Source organism: Schistocerca serialis, chromosome 2 (assembly GCF_023864345.2).
Source record: "Schistocerca serialis cubense isolate TAMUIC-IGC-003099 chromosome 2, iqSchSeri2.2, whole genome shotgun sequence".
Classification (NCBI taxonomy): Eukaryota; Metazoa; Arthropoda; class Insecta; order Orthoptera; family Acrididae; genus Schistocerca; species Schistocerca serialis.
Window position 1 is genome coordinate 322,569,459 of NC_064639.1, and position 21,148 is coordinate 322,590,606.

At 39.7% G+C, this 21,148-nt stretch overlaps 1 protein-coding gene across 2 annotated transcripts in view; it reads right to left on the reverse strand.

Moving 5' to 3' along the window:
* Positions 1–20,530, reverse strand: part of LOC126457126 (ribonuclease H2 subunit B) — a 43,764-nt gene extending 23,234 nt beyond the window's left edge. Inside the window, exons 1-5 of one of the 2 annotated variants that reach the window (XM_050093185.1) lie at positions 19,946–20,530; positions 19,513–19,651; positions 19,334–19,430; positions 16,237–16,351; positions 5,652–5,822 (exon numbers count right to left, since the gene is read on the reverse strand). In XM_050093185.1, the coding sequence (XP_049949142.1) occupies positions 5,652–5,822; positions 16,237–16,351; positions 19,334–19,430; positions 19,513–19,651; positions 19,946–20,033 (610 nt within the window). In that variant the 5' untranslated portion in view covers positions 20,034–20,530. The remainder of the gene's footprint in view (positions 1–5,651; positions 5,823–16,236; positions 16,352–19,333; positions 19,431–19,512; positions 19,652–19,945) is intronic. The other variant, XM_050093186.1, reaches the window with a different exon arrangement.
* Between the last annotated feature and the right edge of the window lie 618 nt (positions 20,531–21,148).

Consider the following 21,148-nt stretch of genomic DNA (forward strand, 5'->3'; position numbering starts at 1 on the left):
GGGATAGATAAAATTCCATCAGAATTTATGAAATCACTGGGGCAAGTGACTATTCAAGTCTGTATGTAGAATCTATGAGACTGGTGACTTACCACCAGATTTTTGAAAAAACATCCATGCAATCCTGAAGAGTGTAAGAGCAATAAGTGTGAGAACTATTGCATAATAAACTTAATGGCTGATGCAACCAATATGGAACTAGTTTTTATCTGCATTTGTTGCATTCAAAAACACAACATGTAATCTGGTCAGAATAATTCTTCATATTTCATTGGAAAATGTAATTACAAGTGTTATGATAATGAACTGGAAGTAGGTAGGACATCTAGCCAGGCAAATGGATGGTAGCTGGACGAAGTTCTTTAGTGGGTTCCAAAAGACAAGAAAAGATTGAGATTATGACATAACAGAAGGTGGGTGTATACCATAAGAAAACATGCTGCAACAGCATGATACAATTACGAGGGGTGTTTGAAAAGTCCACGCAAAAATAAAAACTACTTACGTGTTTGGGGTAAACCTTTTTTATTTTTCGACATAGTCTCCTTTTAGACTTATACACTTCGTCCAACACTGTTCTAATTAGTTGATCCCTTCCAAATAATAGGAATTGTCCAAGTCAGCAAAATAGCTTAGTTGCTGCAATCACCTCCTCGTTTGAATAAAATCTTTGTCCCGCCAGCCATTTCTTCAAATTGGGGAACAAATAGCAGTCTGAGGGAGCCAAGTCTGGAGAATAGGGGTGATGTGAAATGAGTTGGAATCCTATTTCCATTAATTTTGTGACCACAACTGCTGAGGTTTGTGCTGGTGCATTGTCGTGATGGAAAAGGACTTTTTTGCGGCCCAATCGCCGGCATTTTTCTTGCAGCTCAGTTTTCAAACGATCCAATAATTATGAATAATACGCAACCGTAATAGTTTTACCCTTTTCCAGATAGTAGATGAGGATTATCCCTTGCGAATCCCAAAAAGACACTCGCCATAACCTTTCCGGCTGAAGGAATGGTCTTCGCTTTTTTTTGTGCAGATTCTCCCTTGGTAACCCATTGTTTAGATTGTTGTTTGGTCTCAGGAGTAATGTATCCATGTTTCATCCACAGTGACGAAACGATGCTTAAAGTCCTGTGGATTCTTCCTGAACAGTGGATTCTTCCTGAACAGCTGCAAACCATCCTTGCAACACTTCGCACAATTCCGTTTTTGGTCAAGTGTGAGCACTCATGGAACCCATCTTGTGGATGGCTTACTCATGTCCAAATATTTATGCAAAATATTATGTACCCATTCATTCGAGATACCCACAGCACTAGCAATCTCACGCACCTTAACTATTCTGTCATCCATCACCATGTCATGGATTTTATCAATGACTTCTGGAGTCTTAACCTCCACAGGACGTCCAGAACATTCAGCATCACTTGTGCCCATATAGCCACTCTGAAAATTTTGAAACCACTTATAACCTGTTCTAATCGAAGGTGCGGAGTCACCGTAATGCTTGTCAAGCTTCTCTTTAGTCTCCTGAGGAGTTTTGCCTTTCATAAAGTAATCACCACACAAATTTTTTTTTGGTCCATTTTTTGATAATCACTCGACCTCCATGCTTCACACGAATGCCAAGAAATACACCAATATGGCCGAAACTTGGTGTCTGTTCTTTCCAAAGATGCTACTAACTAAACATGACCTCGATACGCGCCAATGGTGCCATCTCTCAGACTTTGCACAGACTTTTCAAATGCCCCTTGTAGTTGAAAACTGTATTCCATGAAGAAGTGTGGAGGAGACTTTTATCCAGCAGTAGATGCTAAACGGCTTTCGATTTTAGAGACACACACACACAACCTCAAAAAACACTTAAAAAGGATGCTTCTGACACTATTTATTGTGATATATTAGTACAAAACTGTGTTTCAGCCTGTAACTTTTTGATCACAATTGATGAACTCAGTAGCACTGGATGAGCAGACATAGGCTTTTGCTCCACTGGAAAATGTAATATAGAGGGGTCTGGCTACAAAAAATTATACCTATGCTGCAAATATGTGCACTTAACAAACTACTGCTATTAGTGATATGTTGCCAGCACTAGTGATGGTTGCCATCAGAATAGGATACACGTAGGTCTACATATACAGGGAGTACATAAAGTCCAGGAACACTTTCAATTATTTATTGCACAAGAACCAAACATTGTACAGATATCATACATATGTCATTTTGAAGAGAAAGTTCTTTTTTTTCCATGTATATCACCACAGCGTAGTTTGGTAATTTGCCGATATTCAGCACTAGTCACAAACGATGAAAGTTCAGGTGCGGAGTGAGCTTTCTGTGTTTGGAGTTCAACAAAAACAAGTGTGCTACAGCCGTTCCATGGATGTTAAGAACCAAGTATGGTAAGATGCCACCAACAAGGAGGGCCATTTACCACTGGCACAAGAAATTTGTTACAACGGGTTGCTTGTACCCAGCAAAGAGAAGCAGACGTCCCAATGTGAGTGAAATGAATATGGAGCGCGTACGAGAGACATTCATAAGGATTCCAAAGAAATCGGTGCATCGTGCATCCCTTGACCTCAAAATGGTTCCAATGACAGTGTGGAAAGACCTGTGACAGAAGCTGCCTATGAAACCATTCAAATTGGAGTTAATGCAGAAGCTCAATGACAATGACAAAGACAAGCGTTTTTGAGTTCTGTTCACAGTTGCAACAATTGAATAAGTATGGGGATGGCATTGTTGAGCACTTAATTTTTAGTGACGAAGCCATGTTTCACACTTATGGGAAAGTGAACAAGCATAATTATCGAATCTGGGGTACAAAGCATCCACACAAATGCAATGTATTTGAGCGTGATTCCCCAAAGGTAAATGTTTTTTGTGCCTTGTCACATCGAAAACTGTACGGACCATTCTTCTTCGCCGAGAGCACTGTCACTTGATATTCCTACTAGGACATGTCGCAGCAATGGCTGATGCCTCAAATGCAATCAGACTCTCCATTCATCTTTCAGCAGGATAGGGTCCATCTCATTTTCATCATGAACTTCATGAGCACCTGAACACAGAGCTGCCACATCGATGGATCAGCCATCCTACGAAGGGGACAGCTGTTTCACGAAATGGCCTCCTTGATCAGCAGATCTCACACCATGTGACTTTCTTCTGTGGGGACACATTGAAGATCTGATGTATGTACTGTCTCTACCATGTGATGTAGCAGAGCTCCAGGAGAGAATGCGGGAAGCGACTGCCACAGTCGACGATGCCAAGCTGGGACAGGTATGGCAAGAATTCGATAACCATTTTGACATCTGCCGGGTCACTCATGGTTTGCATATCGAATGTTTGTAAAAAACGTTTCGGAGTTTCTCTTCAAAATGCAATGCGTATGACATCTGTACAATATTTAGTTCTTGTGCAACAAATAATTGAAAGTGTTCCTGGACTTTATGTACTCCCTGTATATACTTTCATCTGTTCCAATGCTCAAAAAAATTTCTGCATTTTGTTTCGAGGCTGTGCAGGAGCTCTGTCACTTATCCCTTTTGGCAGAGTGCGCAAATGTGACTGTAATAAATTGCTCATCCTTGGCATTAAGTCGATCAATTTTAATGTGTGTGTGTGTGTGTGTGTGTGTGTGTGTGTGTGTGTGTGTGTGTCACGCGTGCACACGCATGGAGAGAAAGGGGGGGGGGGAGTGGTGGCGCTTATGTGAGCACAAGTGGATGCACATTCAAAAGTCATGATGCAATGTTCAACATCTTGTTGATGTGTATATCTAAAGCTAAAAACTTCCTTGTGTCAACCTGAAACCTTACTCTTTCTTTTCATATTACAACACAAGACGAAGGCAAAGAGCGCTAATAAATTATCCTTAAATTTCCATGCTACCACCTTGCAGAAACGCTGGGAAGTTCTCAGGGAGATCAAAAATACAATAATGTGGGTTAATGATATCAATATAATGGAAGGAAACATTCCACGTGGGAAAAATTATATATAAAAACAAAGATGAGGTGACTTACCGAACAAAAGCGCTGGCAGGTCGATAGACACACAAACAAACACAAACATACACACAAAATTCAAGCTTTCGCAACAAACTGTTGCCTCATCAGGAAAGAGGGAAGGAGAGGGGAAGACGAAAGGAAGTGGGTTTTAAAGGAGAGGGTAAGGAGTCATTCCAATCCCGGGAGCGGAAAGACTTACCTTAGGGGGAAAAAAGGACAGGTATACACTTGCACACACGCACATATCCATCCACACATACAGACACAAGCAGACATATTTAAAGACAAAGAGTTTGGGCAGAGATGTCATGTGGTCATAATGTGGGTTAAAAGACATAAGAAATCATGAAAAATAGAAAGCAATAATAAAGTGGAGAAATCAGCCAGCAGATAACGGCGATGCTGGGGAACTAGCAAACGTAGGACATTTACGGTAAGTAAACGAGTCTAGTAAACATGACAGAAACGACGTATGTTTATGCCGAACTACGGTTTTCATGATTTCATTTGTTTTCCCAAACGTGATCTACTCACGCAAACAGAGTATACTGTTCAGAGCAGACACTGACAGTGCACTGAAAATCAACATTCACAACTTATGAAAAAGACAAACTTACAAATTTGTAGTAACTTTGTGGTCATTAGCTCATTGGGAATTTCACGCGTTTCAAACAAAATGGTAAATTGTTAGGAATAAATGGGATACGGTATATATATCTCGCTCATCCATGCCATTTTTGTCAAAATTTCTACTTTTATCACATCATGTTGGAGGCAAATACCTTTAAGTCCCTAAGGGTGATGGGTTCTGAGGAGTGAGACAAAGCACGACACTCTTGATCAGATTTATGCCACTCCTCACTTTCAAAAGGCGTTTCCAAAGAACCTCTTAAAAGCTAATGATCTCTCACGATCTTCAGTCGAGTCTTGAGACCGCATAGTCCTAAGTCTTTCAGCTATTCTGGTGTACTCAGAAAGATCTGACCATTTTCTAGGCATTTTTTATTCATAAACAAAATGAAATCAAAATGCAATGAGTAGGCACGCAAATCATAAAGCAATCTTAATAACTCTTTTTCCTAGCAAAGAATGTAATTCAACCTATTGAAAAAAGCAAAGCGATGTCATTAAGTTTTTAACACACAAAGCAAAATCAGTAAATCCATATATCCTAGCCAAGTAAATTCCATGTTAGTTTGTATTTGTAAAAATAAGATTGTGGCACTTAGTTCTGTCACTCATGTACACCTCCAAAAATACATCTATCACGAGTCTAAAAAACTAACATTGTCACCTATTGGTTCTTTGCAGTACTGCAAAACCCATAGCGCCACCTATTGGTTCTTTGGAGTACAACACCATGATGATTAAACATCCGAACTACTAAGCCGAGCAGATGACTTTAGATAAAACTTTAAATTACAATTTTTTTCCACTCTCTCTGTGATCTGGTTTTGATGAAATAAACCCTATATGTTGCCAAAGCTACACTCAAGTTTCCTATAAAGACCCTACAAAAATTCATCCAATATTTTTGGAGATTACCGTGTTCAGACAGACAGTTTTATTATTGGTACCGATTTCATATAATAAATTATTCTACTTACACCATAAAATCTTTGAAGTTCTTACCAGGGTCATCCGACTCGGTTTTTCCACTTTTAACAAAGGTGGCAGCTGTTGCAACATTATTCACTTGAACACCTTTCTGCTTCAGAACTTCTGCCACACGTTCTGTCTTACGTTGCAGCCAATTGAGAGCTTTCTCTTCATTGTACTTGTAGGCATTTAGCTCCTCATCCCCTAATGGGAAGGAAATTTTCATACATTTTTAACTCCCTTCAGGAAAAGAGAAACACACACATGAAATAAAAATTACTCACAATCAACACGAAAACTTGGAAAATTTGTTGTTATATATTGTACTCAGTATCTTCAAATTTATTACTACCATCAACCAAGTAACAAACACTTGTATGAATAATAGCTTGTACAAACATAACAAAAATATGCTGTAACAGCAATGTTCTTTAAAAGACTCAATTTTATGTCTGTTTTCAAACAGTAATTGTTAGATCCATGCCTTACAGGATGTTTGTGTCATTCAATCAACAAAACCATTAAGTAATAACTACAGTAGCAGCTTAACAATAAGATTAACACCGTACATAAATTACACCTCTACCATTAGTAATAATTAAAGAAAACATGGGAAACATGAACAGTGCTGCTTCAGACTAACATTCCAAAATATTTCAACTTTCACACAAAACCTGCCAGTATTGTAATATGCAGGGTTGAAAAAAATCAAAATCTAGGCCCTGTAAGGGATTTCGAATCACGGAAAACTTTTCAAAATAAAAATAGGTCATAAATTCACTGCTGTGAAACTATGATCACAAAATTACGATCAATAATGAGTGAGCAGTAATTAGTCTAGTAAATAAATGTGTTTGGTTATGTCTAGAAGTGAAGTTATGTAAGACTAAGCAGCTGCTGTGTTATGCTGTGGTTGTTGAACTCCACTGCATTTGTTGCTGTATTTCAAATATATCCCTGGTTGCCTTAAAAGGGATCTCCGGTACCTAGGAACACTTATCTATGGCGATATTGCGTGAACAATCAAATATGTTACACACGTTATGCAGTAAGTAACTTACACATATTGTGAATGAAACTGGAATGACAAAACTTAGAAAGAGTTAACCCATAATTTGGCCAGATTGATTTTCACATTGTTAGGAAACAGCAGCAAGTACACAGAGTTCAAGCAACTGAAAATAAAATAACTGACTCAAGTCAATTGAAGATGAAATCATAAGAAACTACATATATGCAGCAGCTATTTTTCAATCCATTCTAAAAAGCACAAGTATCTTATGGACAACAATAGTGGGTGGAGCTCATTATTTAAGCATATTATCTAACAGAACTTCAATGTACACCATTTTCCCACTCTTACAGCTCAGATTTAAAAGATTACTAACAGCATGCAGACAACCACATTTATATACCACCCCAAGAACAAACGTCTTCTAAACGTACTGTTTGTGTAATTACTTATAAATCAAACATGCAGGAAGCCTGTATACTCAAAAAAAGTTTTATTCTAAGGAGCTGCAACTATGTCTCACTGAAAACTGTACTGTTCTATCAATCCCTAACCAAAAATATTTTTCATTTCAACATAAAAGAAAGAAAGTTACTACTGTAAAGTTAGTAAAGTGTGTTGTATGTTCTGTCCAATTTTCACAGACAAAACTGTCATTCCTGTAACCATTAGTGAACTTTATTTCCAAGCAATATTTTGTTGCAAGAGGTGTGATGACAAACAAAAACAGATAATAGCAGCAGATCTGCTTAAGTGTGAGGAATATTCAATTCTCATCATATATTTGCAGCTAATAAAAAATTAAACTCATGGCAACAGCTGTGTATAAAATAAATCACTGCACACCAAAATCTTTTTTAAAAAAGAAATTCATTCCATCAAAATGTTGTACTATGAATTCCAAGATGAAAATAACAACAACAAATATTTAGTGTAAGAATCTTCTCACTTTGATAAAACTTGTTGACAGAAAAAGTCGTGTAGGTGTTGGTAATGATTTATCAGTACAAAGACATGTTGACACTGGCACTGAATGATTCATGTAAACCATATAAGGGCCAGGGAAATAAGCAATAATCCTCTTTGGATGAGCAGTTTTAATGCATTTTTCCGAGTTAAAGCCAATATCATCCAATCAAGTGACCCGTAAGTAGCATTACATAAACCCTAATTCCCAATTTTTTATATAGAATGAAGACAAGTAAACCTCTACATCTACATCGATACTCCGCAAGCCACCCAACGGTGTGTGGCGGAGGGCACTTTACGTGCCACTGTCATTACCTCCCTTTCCTGTTCCAGTCGCGTATGGTTCGCGGAAAGAACGACTGTCTGAAAGCCTCCGTGCGCGCTCTAATCTCTCTAATTTTACATTCGTGATCTCCTCGGGAGGTATAAGTAGGGGGAAGCAATATATTCGATACCTCATCCAAAAACGCACCCTCTCGAAACCTGGCGAGCAAGCTACACCGCAATGCAGAGCGCCTCTCTTGCAGAGTCTGCCACTTGAGTTTATTAAACATCTCCGTAACGCTATCACGGTTACCAAATAACCCTGTGACGAAACGCGCCGCTCTTCTTTGGATCTTCTCTATCTCCTCCGTCAAACCGATCTGGTACGGATCCCACACTGATGAGCAATACTCAAGTATAGATTGAACGAGTGTTTTGTAAGCCACCTCCTTTGTTGATGGACTACATTTTCTAAGCACTCTTCCAATGAATCTCAACCTGGTACCCGCCTTACCAACAATTAATTTTATATGATCATTCCACTTCAAATCGTTCCGCACGCATACTCCCAGATATTTTACAGAAGTAACTGCTACCAATGTTTGTTCCGCTATCATATAATAATACAATAAAGGATCCTTCTTTCTATGTATTCGCAATACATTACATTTGTCTATGTTAAGGGTCAGTTGCCACTCCCTGCACCAAGTGCCTATCCGCTGTAGATCTTCCTGCATTTCGCTACAATTTTCTAATGCTGCAACTTCTCTGTATACTACAGCATCATCCGCGAAAAGCCGCATGGAACTTCCGACACTATCTACTAGGTCATTTATATATATTGTGAAAAGCAATGGTCCCTTAACACTCCCCTGTGGCACGCCAGAGGTTACTTTAACGTCTGTAGGCGTCTCTCCATTGATAACAACATGCTGTGTTCTGTTTGCTAAAAACTCTTCCATCCAGCCACACAGCCGGTCTGATATTCCGTAGGCTCTTACTTTGTTTATCAGGCGACAGTGCGGAACTGTATCCAACGCCTTCCGGAAGTCAAGAAAAATAGCATCTACCTGGGAGCCTGTATCTAATATTTTCTGGGTCTCATGAACAAATAAAGCGAGTTGGGTCTCACACGATCGCTGTTTCTGGAATCCATGTTGATTCCTACATAGTAGATTCTGGGTTTCCAGAAATGACATGATACGCGAGCAAAAAACATGTTCTAAAATTCTACAAGATATCGACGTCAGAGATATAGGTCTATAGTTTTGCGCATCTGCTCGACGACCCTTCTTGAAGACTGGGACTATCTGTGCTCTTTTCCAATCTTTGTGGCACACCATTCTAACAGTCATAATAATAGCAGAAAAATCTGTTTATTCAATGCTGCCTGTATCTGTGTGATTAATAACATTTCAAAAACGTGTTGGCCTGTCCTATGGAAAGTCGCCGCACCAGAAAACGTGTTAGTCTTGATTCACAAGTCCCTGCTTACAGTCCATATAGGTGAAAAGATATTGCAAATATCTGTAACAAATCAAAAGTGGCGAAATAATGTGGAGCCTCAGCTTGAATATTAGATGACTTCATGAAAGGTGTCAAAGACAAGAAGAGAGTCTCATGAAGATGTTAAGAGAATCATCAAGAGGGAATTCATAATAGTAAAAGACACAGATGGTGTAGGTAAGTCCTTACAGAATGTAAATACTTTAGGGTTGAAGCAGACCACTCACTGAAAAGCAAAAGTGTTGAGTTGTCAAAAGACACACACAAAAGAAAGGAAATTAGGTAGCTTCTGGATTTATCATTTGATGGACTGGTTGTGGTGGGGGTAGTGTCTGGTGGGGTGGGTGGAGGGAGAGGGAGGCAGGAGGCAAGGAGAGGGACTGGGAGGGGGTGGGTAGCAGCTCGAAGGGAGGTCTTTTTTGCCAGCTAAGGATGTGAGAGGGAGGGGTAGCAAGTACATGGGCTGGCATGTGGCATGATTATAGCAGTCAGTGAGAAGTAGCACCTACTTCAGGCACTATGAGGACGTGAACTGGGAGGGGGTGACAGGGTGGAAGAAGGGGAACCTGTTGGGTAGAGGGTGCAGGGACAGTGGGTTACCTGCAATTGAGGCCAAGACGATTACAGGAGCAGAGGCTGTGTTGTAAGGATGATGCCCATCTGCACAGTTCAAAGAAACTGGTGGTGAAGGCAAAGCTCCACATGATGGTCCACTCTGTTCTTGACAACAAACTGCCAGTGGCCATTCATCCTGGTGGGCAGTGGGCTGGTAGTCATACCAATACAGAAGGCTATCCAGTGTTTGCGGCAGATCTGTCATATGACATGGCTGCTTTCACAGGTGGCCTGGCCTCTGATGGCATAGGAGAAGCCTGTGATGGGGCTGGAGTATGAGGAGCTTGGTGGGTGGATTGGGCAGGTCTTGCATCTTGGTTTCCCACAGGAAGTGGGAGTGGCATAGGAATGGACTAGGATGTTATGTAGGTAGGGTGGACAACTGAACACCACTTTAGTAGAGGCAGGAAGATCCTGGGTAGGATATATCTCATTTGAAGGGCACGATGAGAGACAAAGCCCTTGTGAAGGATATTGCGAAGTTGTTCCAATCTGGGATGATACTGGATGAAGAGGGGAGGGGGTTCTCCTTTGTAGCTGATTCTTGAAGGGTGGTGGGATGATAGGGGATAGCATAGCATATCTGTTTGTGGTCTAGATTTGGAGGGTATTGCCTGTCTGCAAAGGGCTTTGTGAGTCCTTCAGCATACCGGGCAAGGAAGTTCTTGTCATTGCAGATATTTCATCCATTGGTGGCTAGGCTGTATGAGAGGAATCTTTTGGTGTGGAGGAGATTGGTACTGTTGAAGTGCAAGAACTGTTGGTGGTTAGTGGGTTCAATGTGGAAAGAGGTGTGGATGGAGCCATCGAAAGAAGTGTGGATGGAGCCATCAAAAGTGGTGTGGATGGAGCCATCAAAAGAGGTGTGGATGGAGCCATCAGAGAGATGGAGGTCAATGTCCAGGTACATGGCACATTGGGTACAGGTGGACTAGCTGAAGTATATGGGAGAAAAAGTGTCAAGGTTGTGAAGGAGTGTGGGTAAGGTGTCTTGGCACTGAGTCCAGGTCATGAAGGTATCATCAATGAACATAAAACAGACATGGGGTTGTGAGTTTCAAGAGGCTAGGAAGGTTTCCTCTGGATGATCCATAAACAGGTTAGCATAGCAGGGTGCCATGCAGATGCCCATGGCTATGCCACAGCTCTGTCCGTAAACCTTCCCATCGAAGGGAAAGTAACTGTGGGTCAGGACATAATTGGTATTAGGAACGAGGTGGTGGGTTTGGAGTTTGAAGGACACTGGGAGTCTTAGTGTTCGATAGTGGCATGGCACTGGGCATGAGGTATGTTGGTGTACAGGGGGGTGGCATCAACAGTGATGAGTAGGGATAGAGGAAGTAAGTGAGTGGGGAGGGTGGAAAGCCAGTGAAGGAGGCGGTTATTATCTTTGATGTGGGAGACAGGGTTTCATGCAATTTGCTGGAGCTGTTGCAGTCGACAAAAGCAGAAATTCTTTCAGTTGGTTTTGTGGATTATGGGGAGCATGCACACTATGGGTGTGTGGGGTGCTGTTGAAGTGAGGAGGAAGATCAACGTTCGTGAGGGTTTCTGGGAAGGGCCTATGGATTTCAGTAGGGACTGAGGTTACGTTAGACTTCCGGTATGGGATCACTATGGCAGAGCTTGTGGGTGGGGGAGTCAGACAGCTGGCTGAAACCTTCTGTCAGTTAGTCACTGTGACTCATCACAACACTGTTGGTGTGGATCCTTCCTGAGTAACCCACTGTCCCCACATCCTCTACTCAACAATTCCTCTTCCTCCATCCTGTCGTCCCTCCCAATTCACAACCCCACATTGCCTCCAGCGTGTGCCGCTGCTCACAAACCACTACAATTGTGTGTGGATGCACAAAGTATTTATTGCTTTAAGCTGAGTAAAGTCATTACTTTGTGGTAGATGGAATTTTATTGATTCTACTGTGGAGACAGTCTACTGGTTTTCCATCATGTCAGGAGCTTCATGAAACTGCCACAGAAAGTGATGGGGCAGCTTTAACTCATAATTCTCAACAAAAATTAAGGATTAATTCATTACAGTGTAGAAATAATATGATTACTTTTTTAAGTATTGGTTGGCAACCTTATGAAGAGAGTTATTCATTTGTTCAATTAATATTTAAGTAAAAATAACACCCCAGCTCGTAGTTACAATGGTGTGCCCAAACAAAGCCTCTTGGAAAGCATACAGCCAGCAGAAATACTCTCTTACATGAACAAACAAGACAGCAACAGTTGGGTGAATCGTGTGATTTATTACGTGTGGGTGGAAAAGATTAATAGTGCCTGCATAAGCATAATCAACAAGCACTGCTCTGCCCATTCGGTAGCAGTACTGACCTGACTGCAAGCTCGTATTGATTCACTTATCCTACAACACACTTACTGCTGTTAAATGGTTTCATTTTTCAATGTTTTCTATTTTCTTAAGCCAGTGTTATGGCACGAAGTATCTTTTTCTAATTTTTGCAAGTCAGCTATGGCATCTTTTCTGGTTAAATAACATATATGAAATGTAAAGTCATTTCTCCAAGTGTTCCATCATGAACTTTATGGGGTTGTGGTTGTCGATGATGTGTTCTAGGAACTATTCCAGATTTTCATGTCAATGAGGCCATATGTTGAAGATATTTCTATATAGTGATAAAAACAACTAGGCTTCTCAGGAGTCATTTCCAATTCGATGTCCTCTAAAAGCTCCATAAAGAGGTTGGCTACAACTGGAGCTAATGCGCTCTCCATCATGATGCTGTCCACCTGGTTGCAATATTCACCACCATGTAAAAAATATCATGATGTCAGGGAATGTTCAAGTAAATCCACGATGGTGATGTCACAGAGCTGGAACAGCAAGACTGTAGAGTCTGTGATGGGCACACACATAGGAAAACTACATCAGAATTAACTATAACATCTCATTCACCAAGTCGTCAACAGTTAATTTGATCCATGAAGTCCTCCATACTATTTATATGATGCGCAGTGTGCAACGTGGAGAATATTTCAACCAGATGGACAGCGTTACAATGGAGAGCCCATTAGCTCCAGTCGTAGCCAACCTCTTTATGGAGAACTTTGAGGATATCACCTTCAACACGGCTCCTGCACAGCCTAGTTGTTTTCATCACTATGTTGACAGGACCTTTGTCGTAAGGTCCCACGGACATGAAAAGCTGTAAGGGTTCCTGGAACACATAAACAACTTCCATGACCACATAAAGTACACAATGCAACTAGAGAAGGATCGTAAATTGCCATTCCCGGATGTCCTTGTCTGCCATAAACCGAAAGTGTGTCTCAGTCACAGCATTTACTACAAGCCCATCCACACGGATTGGTATCTGCTCGCCTCCAGCTACCACCAACCAGCACAGAAATTGCCTGTTCTAAGGACCTTGGTACATTGAGCTGAAACCATCTCAGATGCTGAAAACATGCTGAGGGAACTGGGCGACTTCTGTAAAATGGCTCTGAGCACTATGGGACTTAACATCTATGGTCATCAGTCCGACTTCTGTAAAGTTTCCATGGAAAATAGTTAAAACAACAGACAAATTTTGCAAGCAGTTTCATCCAAGCCATGAAAGCAGAAGGTCCCGAAAGAAAATGCGAAGAAGATTGCATTTTTACCATCTTGTGGCACAATAACAGGGAAGATTAGCCAGCCCCTGAAGAGACATAAAATTGACAGTCTTCAGGCCCCCAGCAAAGATTCAGCAACTACTGAAGTCTAAGAAAGATGATGTAGGCCTCAGAATACCTGGAATATACAAAATACCAGGTGGGTGTCAGCAGTTTTATGTCGGTCAGACTGTCTGCACTACAGAACAGCACCACATACAACGTGGAAAGTGTTTCTGTCTATGCTATCCCAAAAAAATCAGCTGTAGTAGAACATGCACTGCAAAATGAATATCAAATTGCATTTGATGAGACTTCTATTATAAAACAGACCAACGACTTCTGGGACAGCATAATAAATAAAGCAACAGAGATCAAAATATTGGACAACACTCTAAACGAAGTTGGTACATTACAGCCAAGTACAGCCTGCGATCCTGCGAATGGGAAATTGAAGCAGGTGCATCGGTCACACCACCAAAATATTAACAATATCTAATTACCTGACTTTGTCAGAAGGAAAGCGATTTCTATATCAATGTAAAAAAGCTTCGAAAACAGAAGTTTTATTGCCCAAATCTGGGTAACAACTTACAGTCTGGGTAACACAACTTACATTTTGGAAGCTTTTTACATTACCACATACGGTGCAGGACTGAGCCGAGGTGCACGAGAAAGACAGGCCACGTCACAGCATGAGACACTGTACATCTTACAAGTGCCAGCAGCTGCCTCCAGCAGGGAGTGAGTAACTATTTCAAGTGAGTTTAATACTTCTTGACCGCATATTTAAATGCACTCTAGTTCTCGATATCACACAACAAAATTAAGACCTTTAGTGGGAACCTTTTCAAGTAAATACTGATATTCCATCAGCTCTGCATGGAACTGAGTGTTCACCAACTGTTGTGGACAAGCTGACTAGTTTGACGTCACAAGTTCATTGCAAGGCCCATATATCTTGTTGACCCCGACTGAGCACCAGTGACGGTACGGCTATATGACCATGGCAGCAGCATCCACACGACAGTCAACCACTTGAAGAGGAGATATCTGCTGAAAGCTTATGGACAGTTAACCACTTGACGTGGCTTGAAACCCTACAATATTTTATTGAAGGCTTAAACCATTTGCTTTGGTCAAGGGATAGCTCTGTTCAGTTATCACCTGATCTGGTCTGGTAAGGGCGAGTTTGTACCCCTGATAGCATGTTTGCATCATTAGCTGCTGGCCGAAGTGGCCGAGCGGTTCTAGGCACTTCAGTCTGGAACCGGGCGACCGCTACATTCGCAGGTTTGAATCCTGCCTTGGGCATGGATGTGTGTGATGTCCTTAGGTTAGTTAGGTTTAAGTAGTTCTAGGGGACTGATGACCTCAGATGTTAAGTCCCATAGTGCTCAGAGCCATTGTGCATCATTAGTCATCACTGCATTTTTGATAATTCACAATGACAAAGAGGTAACTGAAGGCAGAGCAGCAGCTCGAATTGGGGAGCATAAGTAATGAAATCAGCCATGCCCTTTTCAAAGAAAACATCCTGGAATTTGCCTTTTGAGAAACCATGAAAAAGTATTTGAACTGTCATTCTCCAATATTTTACCACTGCGCCAACTTGTTCAGCAATTGTTTAAGAGAAACAACAAAATCTTCATTTTGATTGACAGATGGAGACAAACTCCAAAGAAAGGTTTACAGCAGCCATAGACAGTTCTACAATCACGCTTCACAGATGGAATGCTGAAGAAATACAAGATCATTTCTTTGTGCATTTTTTACCTAAAAATGGCATATGTCAATGCCTGGCCAAGAAATTTACCCTTTGACTCCATACTTTAAAATACGAGGGCTATCCACAAAGTACATTACGTTTTGGAATTAAAAATAAATAAAGTATTGGAATTTTTTTTTATTATATACAGATGAAAGCCACACTTAAATACTACTTTTCTACATAGTTGCCATTTAAATTAAGGCACTTATCGTAGCCATGGACGAGCTTGGAAATTCCTTCGTCGTAAAATTTGGCCGCCTGCACCTTCAACCATGTGGTTACCTCTTCTTTAGGGACAGAAAAGGTGTGATTTTTGTGGATTTCTTGGAAAGAGGCACTACAATAAACTCTCAAAGGTATTGCCAAACTCTGCACAACCTCAGAAGAGCAATACAAAACAAGCGCAGGGGAAAGTTGCGCTCAAAGATCTTGCTAATTCACGACAACGCCCGGATGTTCTCGAATCTTTTAAGTGGGAGTTGTTTCCTCATCCGCCGTACAGTCCCGACCTGGCACCGAGCGACTTCCACTTATTCCCAGCAATGAAGAAGTGATTGGTTATGCAGCGTTTTGATGATGACGCACAGCTTCAAGAAGAGGTAACCACGTGGTTCAGGCGCAGGCAGCCGAATTTTACGACGAAGAAATTTCCAAGCTCGTCCATCGCTACGATAAGTGCCTTAATGTATATGGCAACTATGTAGAAAAGTAGTATTTAAGTGTTGCTTTGATCTGTATATAATAAAAAAATTTTCAATACTTTATTTATTTTTAATTCCAAAACGTAATGTACTTTGTGGATAGCCCTCGTAGATTTCATTTACAATGTACTATACTACCTATCGCATGATAACGTTTACCTTTTTTGTCTGCAACTTGAGATAAGTGTTTCAGGCCAGTCGACCTAAGAAGTCTTTCTGTCTCAGGGTAGTCCTCATCCTTCAATAACTGGTCCAGAGGCACAGCATGACTTGTCTGTAACATGACATATGTATAGGAATTCCTATTACAGATGTAAAAACAAAGAAATACAATGAGTAAAAACAAAGAAAGCTTACAAAAGAAGTTTTTTGCAACACTTTAAATCCACGTTCAAGCAGGACTCATACTGTGTGACATTTTTGTAAGTCTCACACCACCCAAGAATAGCTTGCATCACAATTGCTGTGTTCATAGGTTTGGATATATAGGATCAGCTCATGTATGGTTATGATAGAAACATCCACTGGTAGTTTCTCTGTATTGTTGTTGGTTGGTGCTCCATCTGTTGCCTACTTAGAGTGCTAGAAAAACAAGAAATGCAGATTTGTGAGGCTAGTGCCACTTTTGGCATGCTGTGACCAGTGGTTGCCACAGCTGTGCGAGGATATTTTTGATCATTAAATAAAGATATACTGTGTTTCTGTAGTATTCATTCACCAAGTCTGTACATGATAAATGAAACTGGCTCTCAGTAATCTATTACCAGACTTAGCTAATTGTTCTTATATTAGAAGGAAATCTGTTTGAGTTATGTGATAAGGTATCTTCCATTGTTAATTATTGTCAGTTTACAACATACAGAAACATTTGACCATACTTATTCAAGCCTGACAAATCATTTACAAGTAAAGATAGGAATACCATTTCTTCTCAAACAAGCAATGACAATCTTGCTGTCTGAACAACAGATCACCTTCTCAAGCAACAAAAATTTTTGCTGTTTGATTAACAGGTCATCTGCAACTCTTAATGCAACAAAAAGAATAGAAGTATTAAATATGTTGTCAGATTTGCCATTTACTGACTACAAATGAAAATTAGCACAGTTTTCAGAAAATAGATGAAATACACTAGCTATCAGATCTCAGTAGTTAGAGAAGTTTTTTACAATTTTACTTAAGAGTATAGACGTAGTCAGTGGCAGCATACATATCTCAAGACCAACAGATATAGTTAACTCGTAGTGAAAACACATGAATCAACATCATCATGCCTCACAGTATGTGGGACATGCAAGGTGAAGATAAAACAGCATGAGCCATAATATGAATCTTTCACTTACATTGTCAACATACGTATAATATGCTGGGAGACTAGAAAATAAAATGTGTAATGTGGCCTTCTACCCAAATCCTGATCAGTATATATAAATGTGCAGCAGGTAAAACTCATTCACTTTCTTGTCTGATGAGAAGTAGTTAACCCACCCTAATATTTAAGGATAGTTAACCTACCCTTAGAATCAAGGACATACACCAAACCCTGCAATTTATACCATAGTAACTGACACCTTTCTTACACAAAAAATATTGCTAGAAGTACAAAATCTTGTGAAGTGCCAGAAATGTGCTGATATTAATACAAAAAAAATTTCCTTCATTATTTGGTGTAAGGGAAACTTATGTTAAACTGACACGTACCACATCATTACAAAATGTCGTATTCATGATTTATGGAACAAGGATTAATGTATGTATGTATGTATGTATGTATGTATGTATGTATGCATGTAATAAGTCTCATAAGTAAAGAACTACAATCTTCTTCTTTTTTAGCTAAAGGCAACTTGCTACCTGCCAGAAAAAGGAACAAAGTAATGCAATCTTGGAAACAGTCTAGACACTGACTGAGACCGATTACACAAATAGAAAGCCAGTATGAATTTGGTCCACAAAGACTGAGGGAAATTGCTGTTGTCCTATAAATGGAGCATTTACTCACTTAACAACTGAAATCGAAAAAATCTAGCAAGTATTTTGGGGACAGTGTTTCCAATAGATTTCTCTTAACACACAAAACAAAACTTTATCGCCCAGCACAAGTGAATGAGGTATGATCTGCAAACCTTGTACATACACATGCAAAACAGGAACAGTAATTATCCATGATACCTTGGACGTAAACAAGGATTTGAGTGCGGCAGTGCCAAAACTCCAAATCTTAGTCGCAGGGACATGCTGATTGATAGGAAACTGCTAGAGGTGGGGAAGTCAACAAAATGAATTACAACAACAAAAAAATGGATGGTTGTGATGACTGATCTGCAGCATACAGCATGAGCAGGGATCTATGTTTGCTATATATTTTGCATAACTGTGATTATAAATAACTAAAACTGCAAGGAGACCTCAGAAAATCTGTACTATGTAATAGGCATATCACCACCAGCAAGTAGTTTACACATTATCTGTGAAAAATGCAAGGGAGCCACTTGGTAATTATTCACACAAAAAAATCCCTGCAATCACTATTATTTCAAATGTCATCAAACCATATATGGGTATGTATAAATACATATGACATAACTGATTTCATCCTTGGTGTCATCTGCTAGTAATTAAATTAAATTTCAAGAATTATAAATTTAGCTGTAACCAACCTTCGCAATATGACTATGACTTGTAAACTAAATTCATAGGGATCATGTCAACTTATTAAAATGGGACTAAAAATCTGTGCATCAAGAATGTAGTACACATTATGAGTAAAATTAAATACGTAATCCTTATATTTTATGTACTAAATGATTAATTTTTTAATCCTCAAATCATTCTTCCTACGTATAATTCAACTCTCGTTCCCATTTGCACAACACAAATATTTTTGAATGTTTACTTCTTGTGGTCTCGCTAATAAATACTTTTTTAATTAATCTCTGATACAATTAAGGTACAGAGTAATTTGTCTGAGCTTTACTACACCAATTACAGTGTAACAAAGCAAAAATCCTCTCTTCCTTCCTACCTAATCACTTTTTACAACACAAACCTACCAAGTTTTAAGATTACTTCTAGAGATAAAAACACAGCACCTACAAAATAACAGTAATAGAAGAGCGTCTAATCCCTCCATAACTTCCATGCCCCTAATAAATCAAATTTTAACATTTCTTAAACCGAGTAAGGTCAAATTGTGAATCACCATTACAACGAATTTTTTATGTGGCCAGTTTTGATTGACTTATATCCAACTTACCTTTCTCAAGTATGGTATAACTAGAAATATTGGGTCTATTGGCGTAGATAAATGCATTTTGCCATCAGATTTCACTGAATCTTCAATAAACCACGACCTGAAATTAACAAATAAAGGAAACGGATGAGGAAAAGTTCCACTTCAGCTGCAAAAATAATTATTTCCAGGCTACTTCTCACCTCTTATTTTCAGAGAATGTTAAAACCTCCTGCACCATTCCATCTCCTGGTGAAAACATAAACATTGCCGGTGCACCAGACAGTGGATGTCTTAATTGTACGATATCTGGCGTCCCATCTGCCCCATCCAAATTTTCGCCTAAAAATCAGATTCATTAGCAAACATAACGAAATGCTTCGCAATGCAGAAGCTGTTTCACTGAATGTTGTTATTATTCGTGCGACTCAACCCGACGCCAAAATAACAACAGATACTTAAACATCAGCCAAACAAAGCAACGCTATTCACAAGCGTTCTTGCACCTTCCAAAAATGCATATTTACAATCATCATTGGCAAAATTATAGATTTTAATCGAGAATGACATAATCTTTCAAATTAGTTTACTAGACGCCGTGAAGCTTCCCATTTATATAAGCAGCGTCCGACTTACCTTTAAGGAGCAATACCCATGTATTCGAAGGCTGTTGAGGATTCGGTGACTTAACACATTTTTTCGGTGACGCTTTAATTCTCGGCATAATGAATTACGCGAAATAAAATTCTTGATTTCATATAAATAATTCAGCCATCAGCGCGGACCTCGAAAAACACAGCATTGCCCGGGTACAGGTTAGCCAATATATAAGAAATATTCGTTGCGCAGTCACTTGCTCGGAGCACTACCGTTAGTTGATTTGTGGTATAGGTTTTAAAACATTGCGCACAAATATTGTTGTGTTAATTCCGAGATATGTTTCTCTCATGCAGTCCTTTAACTCAACCTGTTGTCTTTCATGCAGCGATTGCAAATTTGCGTTTCCTACACTGCGTCCATTTAAGACAATAAATGGCAAACTATTAAAGGTTACTTCAAGCACTTTATTTATTGGCTATCGTTTACGTTAATCTTCTAAAACAATCATAGCCGTAAGACACAGAGTAACATTTGTTTCATCTTATCACCACACAAGCAGCACTTAAATAACTGAACGACGTTATTTAGCAGATGCGACTTTCTGAAGTTGTTACACGCGTCCTAATGTGATCAATAGTTACTGTGCAGCGAGGAGGGGTCACGCGTAAAAAAAAAAATAAAAAAGGAAAAAAAGAAGAGAAAGGTTGTTAGTGCCATTTCACATATCAGATACCAGTATCTCGACAAGACTAATACGAATGAGAAGTGCAGAAGAAAACGAAAGGTTCAGGCGGAAAATCAAGGGTTTTCACGTCAGCCTTTATACCGACATCCGACTATTATTGCAGTCAACTCGTTTGGAAGCCATTATTTCTTTACAATTGACCAAACAGTCGCGTTTGTATTTCTATCGCTAACACAGGAAGGATTCTACTATTGTGCTGTAGCTAATATATTCGTTAAAATTTAAGCGAATTGTGACATCTCAATGTTCACAACAAATCAGCGGAAATGTTTTGCTTGCAAATCGGCTCTCTACCGTTGACTGCTTTGTTTCGAAAAAAATGACCAATTAAATGGTATGATTAGGAGTGCTGGAAACTTTGTGTCTACGTATGCTTCAGACTGTGTATGTCGATATCCTTTCTCACACTTACTGTAGTGCAGAACAGCGAAAGGACATGTTGGAATGCATTTCATGTACGTTATTGTCACTTCCCAAGGTCGGCGAACAGTGTA